The 16,379-nt window shown below is 37.4% G+C and overlaps 1 protein-coding gene across 1 annotated transcript in view; it reads left to right on the forward strand.

The window, feature by feature from the left end:
• The first annotated feature begins 9,375 nt into the window (after positions 1-9,375).
• The window catches only part of slc25a28 (solute carrier family 25 (mitochondrial iron transporter), member 28), an 8,903-nt gene continuing 1,899 nt past the window's right edge, over positions 9,376-16,379 (forward strand). The window contains exons 1-3 of the mRNA XM_015395407.1: positions 9,376-9,866; positions 13,858-14,086; positions 14,547-14,603. Of these exons, the coding sequence (XP_015250893.1) occupies positions 9,522-9,866; positions 13,858-14,086; positions 14,547-14,603 (631 nt within the window). The 5' untranslated portion in view covers positions 9,376-9,521. The remainder of the gene's footprint in view (positions 9,867-13,857; positions 14,087-14,546; positions 14,604-16,379) is intronic.

Raw genomic sequence — 16,379 nt, forward strand, 5'->3', positions numbered from 1 at the left:
TTTTTAATCCCCATCTTTGCCGCTGCAGCCTCTGAAGAATCAACAGTCGTCCGTGTATGGCAAGCCTTTTTAACATAAATTCGGTTTCGTCTGACCATCCATAATTACGTTCCAGATATCTTAAAATACATTTTGACAAGAAAAAAAAACACACTTTGACAAGTCAGAATGTCAATTTAAGATATCTTTAATGCAAAAAGCTGAATAATTGAAGATATCTTAAATTCATTTAGAGATATCTTAAAAGGAATTTCGAATAGTCGAAATTACAATTCAGGATATCTTTAAATTTCCTAAAATACATTTAAGATATCATAAATTATGGTGGCATTTGAGATATATTTAATTAGAATTATGACTAGTCAAACTGAAATCGAGATATCTTGAAATAACTTTATGACTTGTCATAATTTAATCGTAGATATCTGAATGTGTATTTCAAAAAGTCAGTAATTCATTCTAGATATCTTAAATTGACGTCTCCATACAAGTTAAGGGTAAATCTGACGTCATTTCGACTAGTCCGAATGTTATTAGATATATCTTGAATAGGTATTTTGACTAGTCAAAATATAATTAGAGATATCTTAAATCACTAAAACATCTAGTCATAAAACATTATATCTTAAATGGTTGTCCCCCTACGCAAATGTGGATTAGGACATCTCTTTGCAGATGTGAAGGTGTGAAAAATTATTCTCTAAATCCCTGACCGGACCTTATTTATACCCCAACACTTGGCAGAATTTAACAGGATGGTGAGCCATTTAAACACGAAAACAATAGCAAAGCACTATTAATTACTATGTTAATAACTGTGTAAAGTTCATTGGACGGTTGGTAAAAAAAAAAAAACACACTCATATAATATGTTTTAAACCGCAATAAAGATCTTAAAAGAATAATGTATTTGACTATTTTACTTTTCACACTGCAACTTGGAATTATGGGTAATCCAGAGCGTAGATTAAAACCAACCGTTATGTAAAATGTACGTAGGTTGGGCGGGGGGGATGGGGTGTTGTACTTCATATGGGGCCCACCCAGATAATGTTGCTTATGGGCCTATTCTTGTGTCGTTACGCCATAGGTTATTATATAATAACTTTGACGGTGGATCAAATATTGCCAGTTGAAATATTATCTTGAAAAATATTCAGTGGTGGACAAAGTAATCAACAGTAGTACTTGAGTCAATATATTGATACTGGTAGTCAAATCTTACTCAACTACAAGGAAAAGTTACCTGATAAAACATCTACTGAAGTTGAAGTACTGAAGTACTGTCTTTTAAAAATAGTTAAGTAAATTTAAAAGTATTTAAGTATTCCAAAAATACAAATCATATTTTGTAATATCAGTACATTTCTGTCTAATTTTAAAGAACCTTGTAACTTTCAGAAACCGCCCTGTGTACTGGGCCCTGGAACCACTCTGCCACCATTTCTAAACCACCTTTGAAGAACTTTAGCATATAAATGCCACAAAAACATAAGGACAGCTATTTTTATTAGTATTTCATATTTAGAAACAAACCAAAAAACAGGAGTGTCTTGCTTCTCCTCACATTGAGCCTATGGATAGAAGTTTAAGATCTGTTAAAACAAAGAAACTACAACTCTGATTTGAGAAATCATTCTACTGAACAACTTGGCCACATGGCAACAACTAACACTGTAATAACATTTATAAGCTGCAAATAATATCTGCCCTGAGTTTCTCACATTTGTGGAATGTCATGCGAATCTGTAAAACAGTAGTGTCCAAATTCAGTTATAAGGGCTGCTGTCTTGCATGTTGAAATCGCATTTGAAAAAAAAAAAAAAAAGCAACAGTGGATTACAAAGCTAAGCTGAGCCAAAAGTAACAAGTAACTAGCAGCGTTCTCAAATGTAGAGGAGTAGAAAGTACAATATTTCACTTTGTAATGTAGTGAAGTAAAAGTGATACATACCCCCCTCCCCCACAAACACAAAAAAAAAATGACTCAAGTAAAGATACTCAAAAAAGTTCTTAACAGTAATCAAGTAAATGTACTTTGTTACTTTCTACCACTGAAAATATTGTATTTGTTTATAGTAAGTTAGAAACATCTGCAATGTGTGGCCTACATGTGGTATACCTTTACTTTGAAACCAGTAAGTTGATTTCCCTCTAAATTTACATGTTTAATAAATGAAATCCACCTCTGTGTATTCGATTCTCCTTATAAGTCTAACTGATCTGTGAAGATCTTTGGGGTTTTTTTTTAGAAATCATTTGTGAACAAAAAGGTAAATTATTTTCAAGAAGCAGAGCAGACAGGTCATGGGTTAAGCTGTAGAGGTTTTAAACATTGTTTGGTTAAAAATAAAATCCACAAAATTGAAATATGTTAGAGAACACTGTTTTCTCTTGCATAGAAGCCCCAAGACACATGTAATTGGACATACTCGACTCAGATTAGACCAAAATTTACCTAATGGCCTGCAAAAGATAATGTGCAGTAGAAACTGAACTGTACACATCACCCACAGTAGAGATGGCATTAGGGGTGTGGGAAATAATCCATTTGGAGAAATATTGTGATTTTCAGCTGCCCGATAGGATATTGATCCTTTCAGTTGTTAGTATCAATTTCAAAGAAACAAATAAATTTTACCTAGAACAATGAGGGAGTGGCTGTGCAAAGGTAGCCTAGTGGTGGGGAGCCCTTTTCCTGTGCGGTGCAGCACCATATCTGTAGTTAAGTCAATTACAGTGCAAGACATGGACTGCCTCAAACCCCAAACAACGTAACTGAAAGATCAATACCTTCTGATGAATATATACAGCACTTGCTTTTTTATGTATTCATTTAAATTCGATAGCTGGGAACAAAGGTTTAACTTAGTAAGGAAAGTTGGTGGGGACACGCCAAGGGTGGCGGCTGATGGACTTACACCTACTTGACAGAAACGCTTTCAAAAGGGGTTGTTTTTTCCAAAAATTAGCTCTAATATATATACTGATATTTATATTTATAGGTAGTTAAAAGTTATTGGGAAAAAAAAGGATGCATAACAGCCGATTCTGATGCCAACATCAATAAATAATGCCTCCCTAGAATGGAAACAATTTCAGTTTCATTCATCCATCAATCCACCCAGAAAAATGTGGATGGATTGACGGATGTTTTCCCTTTCAGCTACATCAGTGATGATCTTCCTTCAAAAGCAGCAAAATTAAATTTAGAAATTTGTCCCAAATATTGTTGAGAGCCAAAGTCTATGTATTGAAAATATTGGTGGGGACATGGCAGCACCAGTTCTTCAGAGAGTTACACCCATGGCTGGGAAAAATATTGCAGTGTATACTGTTATTACAATATCATGATAATATTGTATCGTGATCCAAGTATTGTGACATGTATCGTATCGCAACACCCATGACAATACTTACCCCTAGTTGGTACCTTAGGGAAGTAGGTCAGAAGACATATAGAACTAGAACCAAGAATACAGTGAAAGAAAACCTGCAAAAGATTGACATTAGGGCATAGGTTAAACCTTCCAGCAGGACAGTGAGCCCAAAGCTGGAGTGACAATGTGTGGTTTAGGTCTACCTGCTGGGCCTAGACCCCAATCTAATTAGAAATATTGGATAAAGATATAGATAAAAGCTGAAATTACAGTTCATAAATAGACTTAATCCAATATGATTTAGCATTAACTATTTTTTCAATAAATATACACACACAAAAAAAATCCAGTTTTTGGATGTGAAAAGAGAATTACAACAAAAGTCTGTAGCTTTAATGGAAGGAAAGGATGACTCAGCAAAGCAGACAAAATGATAAATATATGTGCTAAATCATTTTCATTTTTAAGATATGGTGGAAAACATATATTGCTTTCACCACAAAATCTTACTTAACTAGAAAGCTTCTAAATGTGAACAGTTATAGATCATTTTCTTAGCAAGAGTGCTACTTTTATGATAAATGAAAGCAGTAGATTATGCTGTAAGTATCCAAAAAGACCAAAAGGGGGCAGAGTGGACAAACGTTTAAACCCCTTTTATTTTGACAAATCTCACTAATTTTAGCATAATGTGGAAATAGCTAATAAATAAATAAGGAAAGACCTTCTGCTGATATTCTTGTGAATGTATTGATGATTCACATTTTCATAAAAGTAAAGGGGGAAATAAACAGGAAACATATACCTGTTTTCCATACTTTCTTCATAATGCAATTCATTTTCTAAGACTAAAAAATTAAAAAACTTCTAAAATAAGAAATTTCTTCAAGGCAATCATTTCACAGCTTGTCCGGATGTTCACTCAAGTCATGTCAAGGTATAAGAGCTCACCTTAAGAACTTTTAGAGGGGCTCTTAACGCAAAATGGTTTCCTAGTGCTGCTGTTAAAGGTGTCATCTTGGCCTAGTGGTTCATTTACTATACATTAATGAGGTAAGAGGCCATAGATCATGATGTCCACCTACATAGCTGCAGTCTGTTAGGTCAAGCTGGAGATTGCCGGTCAAAATCTGAAGGAAGAAGTAAATACTTTTATTGGGGGAAAAATAGCCAAACACAGCAGAAGATAAGCAAGTTAGAGTCTCATCTGTTCCATATAGTGAGGATTTTGACTGGATTTTGCTTAGGCAGCGTAAAATAATTCCTGAGGTTTACTGAGATTGTGCACTCTCTCCGCAGGAGGGGATGAAATAGGAAGCTACTGTGATCTAGGGTTTCCTAAAAGACTTAACCCCCCCTTCCTTCACCATATTAGACTAGCATTAGTTTCACGAATGAGAAATGATCCTGATACTGTGTCTGCTTGGTTTTCCTTAAAGGAGCGTCTGCGGCAGCGGCCAATCAACCTTAACTGGATCAGACTATCCAGGCAGGAGATTTTGTTCTTGTAAGCAGAAATTAACACTTCATTCCCCTTTGTCGGCAGAAATTCAACACTGCAGCCGTTGAAGGCTCTCTCAGGCAATAAAGGACCAAAATCTAATTACACTTTAACAGCTCTGCACCAAAACACAATTACCCTTTTTTTAGTTAAAACGAAAAAAAAAAAAAAAAAAGTGGGGGAGGTTGCAGGGGCAGGCAAATACATTCACTGGTGATGTTATGTTTCTGAGCATTTATCAACAGTAGTCAAAAACTATAGTTTCCCAGTGATTCTAAAATGAGCTTAAATAAATGTTCCTTACTTTCTCGGTTCATTTGGATAGATAGTGACCGAAAACCTGGAATGGGCTTCATGTAAACAATTAGTCTCAATTAACAAGTGGACACCGGTCCTTATGGAAGCCTAACGAAAAAATGAATAATGATAAGTTTGAGAGATGCAAAATCATACGGGATCTCTTTAACATCATCGCATATAGAAATTAGAAATGTGGGAATTCCAGCATAACACCCACCTTTAAGGATAACACTGCAGTAGGAAGGGGTTAGGGCTACTGTACTAGTGTATAAAACCCTTCGTTTTTCCCTCTTTACTACATATTCTAATTGAGATTTTTTTAAATGATCTTGCGAATTATTCTTTAAGAATAATCGAGATCTCAAATCTGTCTTTATGTTGCTTTTTCACTTGCTTTATATCCACTCCCTGTTTAGTTTGATCTAATATTATTGTTATTTTATTATCTTGTGTTTTTCCACTTGCTTCTGCTATAAAACATACATAAATGACCTGGTAAACTTATGAGAGAAACACGCATATTGTTTATGAATAACAGAGAATTTAGCATAGAAACACATTTAAATTTGAATTCAAGCCTGGTGGTATACAGTCACAGTTGACTTGGTGATATTCTTAGACTTTTATTGTCCTTTTGTATACACAAAGTGTATAAAAAATAAAATTTCATTTTGGAAAGCTTTCATGACATTTACATTTCTTAAAGTACAGCACTTACCAAATTGAAACAGTGTGGGAGTAAAACATGGTGCAAAAAAACCGCATTGGTATGGAAGTTCCGAGCATTAAATATATACGGTGCAATCATGCAGAGTTTTGGTTTCATGTTGTCAGTGTGATGCACAGTCTGTGACATGATTTAGAGTGTTTTTTAACAGTTCAGCTGTCTGATGGCGGTGGGGAAGAATTTATTATAGAATCTGCTAGACCTGCATCAAATGCTGCGAAGCCTCTTCCCAGAGGGAAGCAGGGAGAACAGTCCATGGTAGGGGTGTGAGGGGTCATTTATGATGTTACAGGCTCAGGACATGCAGCGCTGGGATGAAATGTCTTTAATGGAAAGAAAAGGAGCCCCAATGATCTTCGCTGCTGTTCTCACCACTCGTCTCACTTCCTTCCAGTGTGAGGCGCTGCAGCCTCCACACCACACAGTCTAAAACTATACATAAAAATCTGATTCCCTATCCTGATCTACCTTAATTTCGGGGTGTGTATGTGCATGATCGTTATTTTGTAACCATTAAGTCTAAATGATGCAACAGACTCCCTGCTGCCTTAAAGGGATTAAACCTGTAAAGAAAGGTTTCTTTTGGAACTTTAGTAGCATACTTTCACTAAAACATCTGCTTTCGTTATATGGTAATTAGCCTGTATTTATATGGAAGCTGAGCAGCAGCCATCCCGTCTCATTATGTTTTTCAGTTTTTAACAGAAAAATACACTGAAGAAAATAAATGTTTTATCCATCCATCAATCCGTCAATCTGCATTTTTACATTTACAATTATCATAAAGAAAGATGCAAGTGAAGCTTTTTTTGCTTTGATTTGATACTTTTTAAGTTAAACAGTTTCAATAATTTTCTAATTAAAAATCCACAACATTCTGTGTGAGATTAATGATCAAATATCTTGGTACCACACAAAGGGAGCAGAGTAGTAACTGTAAGGGAGACAAAAATAACTACAACAACAAATAGAAAAACAAAAAAAAAAACAGGGAGCTGCAGGAAAAAAGCTGCAGCAAATTGTCATAGCAACTACTTGAAGGTATCTTTATGCCAACCAGCTGTCTGCAACCTCAGATCACAAACTGCTATCATGTGCTTTGGTCAAATGAGACGCAGCTCTAGCTTTTAGCTAAAAAAAACTTGTGATGGATATATTCTAAAATAAAGAAGTATTTTGTGGAAAAGCACCTCATTCCCACTGTGATTTATATAAAGGTCTGTTTCCCTTCTAAAGGCATCAGGGACTTTGTCAAGGTGCAGCAGCACATGGCATCATGCAATCTCTAAATACCAGGATTTAATGAAATATCAGGTGGATTCTAAATACAAACTAATAAATGGATCGGCAATAGGTCTTTCAACAGGAAAAAGAGCTAAAAATGGCCGAAGCTACACATAGAGTGTTTACAGGCCTTTCCCAAGCCTTTCACAATATTTGAATTGAGATCAAAGGTCACTCTCTTTAAGCTGCAACCTCTTAAATATTATAGAACAGTAGCGTTTGACTGTAAAAAAAAAAAAAAAAAGTAAAAAATATTTTTTTTTTTTTATTTTTTTTTTTGCTATTAAATAGATGCACACAAAATTGAATTGTAGTTGTTTTTTTGCACTGGTGCACTACAACAAAAATAATACCAAAAGGTCAGACCACTTCTTGCATGCTATTAGAGCTAGATACCCTGATTTAGCAGAAATTTCTGAAATTAAATATACATTACTGGAATCTAGTAATACATTACTACAACAAGTATATGTTGTACTTTACTTTTACTTTGTCTTAGCTATTTTAAATTTTAAATATTTCAGAATGTAAAATCAAAGGTTTATTATTTAAACTATTATTTAGCTTTTTTAATTACGTGGGTAGTGAAATGGAGCCTACTTACTTTACTTCAGTAAGTAAGAAAATTACTTTCATGTATATGTATTACTTCGATGTACTTTTTATTTTTGCTTAAGTAATATACTTTCTACTCGAGCAACTCTACCCAGGGGCGGAGCTAGATGGTGGGCCAGGGGTGGCCATGGCCACCCTTAGCCAATCATTGGCCACCCCTACCATTTTTTCCTCTCAAGTAGAATATTCAAAACATTTAATTTTACAATTACTTGTCAACAAAAACGTCGTGGTTAATTATGCACATCAATATACCAACATTAGATCATTAGTACAGAATTCATGCTCTTTCAGAACTAGATTTTGTGTTATATGCTGTAAAGAGAAAATGATGTGTCTCTGCAAGTCATCTAAGAGTCTACAGTGAAATTATAGATACTATAAATAACTATTTTAATAAAAACATATTAAATTATCAATTTAAGTAGATATTAGTAACCATGTCTGTTCCACCACATATAGTCTTTAGAATTTCTGGCCCCCATTGGCCCCTGTGTAGAACCGGCCATGGTGAGGAATGATGACACCGTGGCGAGGTGCACTGTATGCTGAAGTCCCATGAAAAACAGAAAGCACAACCGATGTTCAAGGATACAAGATTGAAAGTATTGAAAATTGAAAATAAAAGACCACTACTGTTCTGTTTTGTGTTTAAGAAATTACTGTTAAGTAATAAACAGTTGTTGAGAAGTTGCTGGCCTTAAGTGTGTATGTATGGTGCAAGTTGCTGATCCGTTGTACCCGGGGGTCGGGGGGTTAAGCATCTCCCTGAAATGAGTTTTTGGAGCTTGGGATGTCTGTTAGTACTTGTAAATGTCAATTTAATGTAGAATGATATTGATAAAAGTAGGCAAGTAATGACGATGGAAAAGATGTTCGCTCCAGAACTCGAACCAAATAGAATTTTATCCAATATAGCTTTTATCTAGACGAATGTTTAAATATATGCATCTATTTGTTAGCAAATGCTGTAGGAAACTATAGTTTGTCTATATTTAAAAATGTGGTAAACAATTGTGCTTGTTCCTGTTGGAACAGTGTAAATTGACCCTAAGGTTCTGGTGCCTATCCACTTTTGGTTATTGCCTGCTGGCCACCCTTATGAAAAGTTTCTGACTATGACTCTGACTCTACCCACCATGCGTAACTTGATCTAATCAAGACTGAATTTATAAGTTTATGTTGAAAATGTTGACTATATCTGATACTGTGAGCCAACAAATTCTAATTAGTCCTTGAGTTGCCATTTTACCAAGTAGTTTGAGATATTTCTCGGACCGCTGCTTTCTATTTTTACTTGCTTACATTTTTTATTTATTTATTGATGTATTTATTTATTGGTCCTCTACCGACCTCTGCTTAAATCTTATTTAGTTTTAAATATTTTTTTTGTTTTTAATGTATTTTGGGGGTGTGCCCTTCAAGTGCGAAGCCATTTGACAAAGTGAAGTTTTCAACAAAAACAGTCATGATTGGCATATGTTTCATCCAATAGCGTGAAAAGGTTAGGTCTCCAATGAGCGATGACGTCTTCATCCCGCCGTCGGTCGGAGCTGGATTTCGGCCTTCCCCGCTGAGCTGTTTGGGAACAGGCTGTAGAGGCGGGGACTAGAGAGTTGTAGTAGGAAGGGAGCTGCGAAGGAACCCCAAGGGAATGTGAAAGTCAAGGCCTGAAATTCCCCACAATAAGACTTCTCATACGGCCTGGTTTCTCATGGAAGCAGATGGATTTGTAAGGAAACGTCGGATGACAGCGGAGAACGCGGGCAGCGATGCCGGGGTTGCAGGAGCCTCTGCAGGGGCAGAAGTTCGATGGTTCGGGGGCAGATTTTGGGGAGTTTCTGAAAGTATTGTGAACAGCTTAACGCCCCGCATCGGAGGGGAATCGCAGCTACAAAGCGTGGATGCAGTCTGTGCAGCTCAAGACACTCTAACGGAGGACTCTGAACCTGACTATGAAGGTCTGCCACAGGGAGCTTCTACTAGCACCCACATGTTGGCTGGAGCCGTTGCTGGTATCATGGAGCACTGCGTTATGTTTCCCGTCGACTGTGTGAAGGTAGCAAGGCTCACTGCTATCAGCTGAATGATAACTTCCTATAAATGTTGAATGTTTCTGCAATGGGGTTCCGTTATGATCTCTGGGCGTTATGTCAGGCAGCTTGTTTGCTAGCATAGCACATTAGCATTCAGGCTAACACGTTGTAGACCTGTGACGAAGGTCAGCTGGCTCAGTTACATTATACAGCCTCGGCTAACTGGTTAGCAGGCTATTTTCTTAATATTTTTTAGTTAACGTTTGCTTCTGGTTTTATTTCACAACTTTAAACTTAGTATGAAGTGCATTTTTTTCTGTTTCTAAATATTAAATTTAACTTCAGCTGCTGTCAAAACTTAGAAGGAAACTGTTATGCAACTACCTAGACCTAAAGCAAGCTACGGCATCCCGGACGGTCAAAATACTAGCAACTATACTAAACATTTGTAATCTAGTTATGTGAGGTCAAGAGAGTAAATAAGAAAGAACAAGAAAATAGAAAAATGGCAAAATTCTATAAAACAAACATACAGTGATGTTCAAAACACAAACACCTTTTACAGGTTGCTTAACAATGTAAACAATGTGAGAAAAATAATTAGATATTTGCATGCTTAAAAACCACTGTGTTGTTCATTTTTAATTCTCTCCTTAAATATAACTTCATAATAAATATTTGTTTTTACATTGTTAGACATGTTCCTTTTTTTGGAATAAATTCAGGTATATAGTGCATCTTAATATTAAACCATTACATATTTTTCAAATTATTTGTTTTATTTCATTTATTTCTTTTATAAGATAGTTTATACCTATTTCATTTTAAAAAAATCAGTTGAAATAGAACCATAAAAACGCCTACTGTCAGAATCATTTTAGATTTTTGCAGTTCTGTCCAACAAATTGTTACTTGACAATCTTATTTACTACTTTGTAATGTTTTTTTGGAGTTGAAAGCAGAATTAACCTTAAAATACATTCTGGTGTAGTATTGTTAAATGCTTTAAATAATTTTGCTTTCTGGTGGCAGCCAAACATTGGTAGGGCATGACTAAAGTCAACATGGATCAAATAAGTTGTGTTTTGGTCTAAAGGGACATTGTGTAACTTTTTATCAAAATTCAAAGGCCAGTTAAAATATTTGATAAAGTTGCACTGATTGAATACAAGAATGTTTCTTAGTAAAGCTTCATAATGGAGAAACATTAAACCCAGAAACAAAAACATTTCAAGAGGATAATCTCAAAACGGATATCAGTGTTAGAAAAGGAGTGAATAGCTCCACCATTCTTGTTGTCCACTTCAATCGTTTAGGCTCCTACTATTAGAGGTATAGGTGTTGAAGAAGGCTTCATGAAGGCGGCACTGTCTTGAAATCTTTTTGCAAGCTTTTCCTTTTTTGTCAGCAAGGGGGAATGGCGGCCTAGTGGTTAGGAAATAGAGCTAGCCCTACTCTCACAGACTGCCACTCTGGAGCTCTGAGCAAGACCCGTAACCCCCGATTGCTCCAGGGGCACCCCACGATGGCAGTCCACTCCTCCCCAAGAGAATAGATTAAATGCAGAGGTAAATTTCTCCAGTGTGAGATCAACAAATTTCAATTATGCCTATTATTATCCTGCTGTTTATCTTCAGGTACCACCTGTAGAGCTAAGATCAGGGTGACACACATAATGCTCCAAAAGTTGGATGTTATTCTCGGGAGGAAGTCCTTGTCAGGCTTGCATTGTGAACTGCAGCCTTGTCCTGTTAAAAAACCCTTGACAAGGGCCCCCGGTTATGAAGGAAGTCCGTTGCAATATCTCCATATAACTAGCTGCTATTTAATAGTCCTGCACCACCTGAAGTTCAGTTTGAAAGATAAAGGCCCCAAACCATGCTTACCTGCACCATGGTGGCACCTATAGATCATCTCAGGGGGGATCTCTATGTCATGTCTGCAATATTAGGACCCATCAAGGTTACTTTTTTATTTCATCCTCTCAATGTCCTATAGTTGGCGCTCTCTGGCAAAGTTTCTATTCATAATTTTGTGACATCGAAGCAGAGTTTTGAAGCAGTTTCCTCAGGGATGGCGTCTGTTTATTTGGCGCTTTCGGCAACATCAGTATCCATAATTTAGACCGCTGGTCTATCCCGTTTCTTGATGGATAGTAAATTGGATCCTGTGGCTCATCAGTGCTTTTTTTTTCAGGTTTTTTTTACCCTTGGGATCTTTTAAGAATTTTGTATTGACCATGTTAGTCCAATTTCTACCATGATGACACATTATAAGAGGAATTGTTTGTGCAGCTCAACTACCCACCACTTTCAGAGTCTATGAGCTTGTTTATCTTCACCAAACAGGGGTCTAAACACTGAAAATATTTAACCAAAAAAACATGGAATCCAAGTTTTTGTCCAGATTTTGGCTTTTGAGGGGCAGTGTCTTAAGGTTTAGATCACCTCATTAACAGCCTATTTAATTTAAATTGTTTTCAACAAACTGCCTTTTCTGAAAAGCTTTTTTTTTTTTTTTTGCTCTCTTTTCTTTAACATTGTGAAGCTCTACTTAAAACCTTTTTAAGATCCAGCAGTGCAAACAACTGGCCTTTTTAACTGGACTTAAGGTTCAAATTAAGTTTTTATCAACTGTAAAATCAGGTGATTTTTATTAAGCTGATTTCAAAGTATATCAAACATGTTATATTGCTATTCTGAGCAATTGAGAAAGGAAGCATATTATTACGGGTGCATTTTACCTGCAGGCCTGTTTCTAAAGCCCCTTAAACTCTGCTGTTTATGTAGTTTTCTGCCTTCCACATTGCAGATAAACTGCTGTTTTCCACATTACCAGTGTGGTCCGGTCAGTCAAGCAGTTTTTCACAACAAACCCGATTGTTTGCAGGAGTCTTTAGATCATCAGTCATGCTAACTTTCTGGGTCACTGTCTCTCGTGATTGTACCACATGACTGAGCTTCAAGTGTAGTTTTTATTTCTAGTCAGAAGCCAACAGACCTCTGTTAGGAGTTTCAAAAAACGTGGGTTAAAGTCATTTAAAGAGAGACCAGATAACTTCTAAAGTGACCTCAGATTTCTAAGGCTGTTGGATGGATATTGTAGTGCAGTGCTGCCCCTCCCCCACTCATTGTTGTGCAAACAATAATGGGTTGAAGCATCAGCACCTAATAAAAATGTAATTTTTTGTTTTAAACGATTGTGTTGTAAAAAAAATAAAAAATCGTAACCAACGTTATCGCACTGTGAGAATCTCATGCTAGTCCGTGCCTTGATTTTAACATGAACTTTAACCCCTAAACACTAATGATGAGCACAGCAGGCCTAGGATGGCTCTGTTGTGGGTTTATGCAAGTTTGACTCTTCAGCTGGAAGTTAGGTTGCTATTCTTCAAAATTCTCTGCTTCAGAGTCTGTTTATCGGTCACCAATTGAAATCAGCTGAAGCTAGGAAGCATCACCTTCATGTATGGCAGGGTGCCTTAAGGACCAAGGTTGAAAAACGCTGATCTACGTGCTCAAAATACTTGCAAGAGTAAAAGGGCTGCGGGCTAAATATGTACTCATTTATTGAAGAGTTTCACACCCATGACCTGCCGTATAGCTGGCTTCATACTGATGCGGCGTCCATAGAGCTATGTTGTTAGAACAACCAAAAAAAAAGAGTTCAGGTTCTATGTAAAGGAAAAAAGTGTATGTCCTCTCATGATCCAGAGCTTGTAACAGCACACTTCCTCCTATTCAATCATTCATGTACACAAACATGAACCCCACCCTGTGTCACAAACCTCATTTCCCACATTTGTCCTCTCAGTCACACTGAAGGCTATTAATCAAGCACTCGTATTGCCATATTTTGAAAAAAACAGCAACTTTAATCATTCATTTGTAACACAATATTTATATCCAAGGTCAATATGTTAAAAAAGTTGTTTTTAAAAAAATCCCTATGGTATGGCATGAAAGGTGGATTTTTTTTTTTTTTTTTACAAATATGACCACCTTTCTTTTGCAGACAAGAATGCAGAGTCTCCAGCCTGACCCCGCTGCCCGCTACAAGAATGTGATGGACGCGCTTCGCCGGATTGTAGCCGCTGAGGGTGTCTGGCGACCGCTAAGAGGCCTGAATGCTACAGCTGTCGGCGCAGGACCCGCACACGCTCTGTATTTTGCGACCTATGAGAAACTGAAAAGGACTCTAAGTGATACCATTCATCCAGGCGCTAACAGTCATTTGGCTAATGGTACCATAAAACACCCCTTTGTATTTATAGAATGGTAAAAAGTTGTACAAGAGTTCAAGACTATTATGAGTTGAAAATTTCAACACGGTGGGTCAAGTCAAAGCTTAGTGCTCTACATGTTCAGGGTAAATTTAGGCAATTTGTTTCCAGTTTAGTTAGTGGCTGGGTAAATGGTTTCTCATCTTAAATGCTTCGTTTTAGAGTTTGTCCAAAATGCTTGTCCACCAGGGGTCACTCTTTGCTCAGGTTTGCCCCCATTGGAGGTGTCTCCTATGTTTGTATTTGCAAACTGTGCATCAGTTTTTCAGGGTTAGTGGTTTTGCTGAAGTGTAGAGAACTAAACTTTAAGGGGCAGATGCTGTCCATGTTTTGTTGCAAGTGAAATATTTTCATCATTGCTAGGTTTTCTTGTTTTCATGTGTGGTAACTGCAGAAGTGTGTCTGTCGGTGTGTGTTTCAGGAGCAGCTGGTTGTGTCGCCACTTTGCTTCACGATGCAGCCATGAACCCAGCTGAGGGTAAGGGCAAAAATCTTTAAAGCACGTTGTCTCTAACTGGGTTTGAGTTTTTTTTTTTCTTTCATTAAACAGTAGTTTTGAGTTTCAGAGGAAAGTTGCAGGTGCCGAGGCCCCCTTGAACTGTCCTCCATGTCGGCATCTAACCGGTGGTCTCGCCCACCTTTTTTCACAGCTTTCTCTGACCCACCTGCCCAAACATGTCATAGGAAGGACACTGGCTGGAGTCCCCTGTGCAGCTGTTGAGTTGGCTGCAGCTGTCTGAGCAAACTCTGAGTGAAATACTGTTGTTTTCTAAATAACAGAACATCAACTTCTGTTTGTGTATTTTATTAAGATTGTATGTCCTAGACCAACACAAACTAAAGGAAGCATGTGATTGGTGTGGAACGGTTAGGAAGGTTTTTGTGTGAACCACATTCTTATATATATTTCTGGACTTTGCCATTCTACCTCATTAATATCCTTTTATCCAAACAACCAAAGTTTTTTTTCATTTGTTTCTCTGTATTAAAGAGTTTTTATTATCCCATGTACTCTAATGTGCCTCCAAGTCCACATCTGATGAAAAAGCTTCAGGCAGTTTAATGCTGCCATCACTCTGTTGGGATGGCTTTTTTTTTAGGATGCTGTGCCATCTTTGTTTGTAGATTTACATTCAAGCCAAAGTGTTATATGTGATCTTCTTGACTAGAGATTCTTCCATCATGTTTTCTTTTTCCATAGATTGCCCTCAATAGTGCCCCTGTCAAAGCCGAGCATGATTTGAGGAGGGGGCTCTGGTTCTTCTCAGCTTATGCTGAAAATAGAGATGTTGTTGAGCTTTCCTGGGCAGTGATGCAGTGTTGCTGGACCAGGAGAAATCTTCTTAGATATAAAGACCCAGGAGCTTGGTGCCCCTCGGCCTCTCCACAGCTGCACCATTGTTGTGTAGAGGAGCATACTGTGTGTGAAGTCTCCAGGTCGACAACAGTCTCCTTTGTCTTCTCTACATTTTAAAGGAGGCTGTTGCCCCTGCATCATCCTGCCAGGCTTCCCACCTCACTCCTGTCGTTTCTTTTGTCTCTGTCTGATTAGACCCACATAGACGCCTATAAATCTAATGAAGTTGGAGCTATTTGTTAGTGTGAAGTCACAGGTTAGCAGGTGGAAAAGTCGTGTGCATTGTGGGCAGGTTCAGAATGAAGGTGCTGCTTTACTGTCAGAAAAATCCAACAGCCAGTTGCACAGCGAGGTGCTGAATCCCAGCTGGTCCAGTTTGTTGGTAAGCTGCTGGCAGATGATGGTGTTAAACACTGAATTAAAGTCTATGAACAATGTTCCAACATAAGTCTGTTATCTAGAGGTGTGAGGGCCGACCACTTCATCAGGATGGGAATGAGTGACACTCGGTAGTCAAAACATTTAGTAGACAAACAGGAGCTGATAACTGCTGCAATGGAGCTCATCCAGTATTGGATAATAAACTAACTAGTCTTCTCTGCTGGAGGGGACACGTTAACTTACGCCAAATATAACTTTGCTGTTATATTAAATTACCTTACCTGTCCAGCAAAGAGCCTGTAGTCTCTGGGTCTGTTTTGAAGCCCCTCCCCATTATAAATTGGTTTCTACCTGCTTAAAGCTGCACTGATGTAGACACCTGTATTCCTTTTTTTTTTTTTTTTTGGTTTGTTTCTCTTAACCCCTCACAGGAAAAAGTATGGGTGGTCCTTTATTCTAACAGAAAGTGAAAGGTAGAATGGTCTATGGCTGCTTTTGGCAGCCTGTTAAATTAAA

The sequence above is a fragment of the Cyprinodon variegatus genome, unplaced genomic scaffold (assembly GCF_000732505.1).
Source record: "Cyprinodon variegatus isolate N-32 unplaced genomic scaffold, C_variegatus-1.0 Scaffold1, whole genome shotgun sequence".
Lineage (NCBI taxonomy): Eukaryota > Metazoa > Chordata > Actinopteri > Cyprinodontiformes > Cyprinodontidae > Cyprinodon > Cyprinodon variegatus.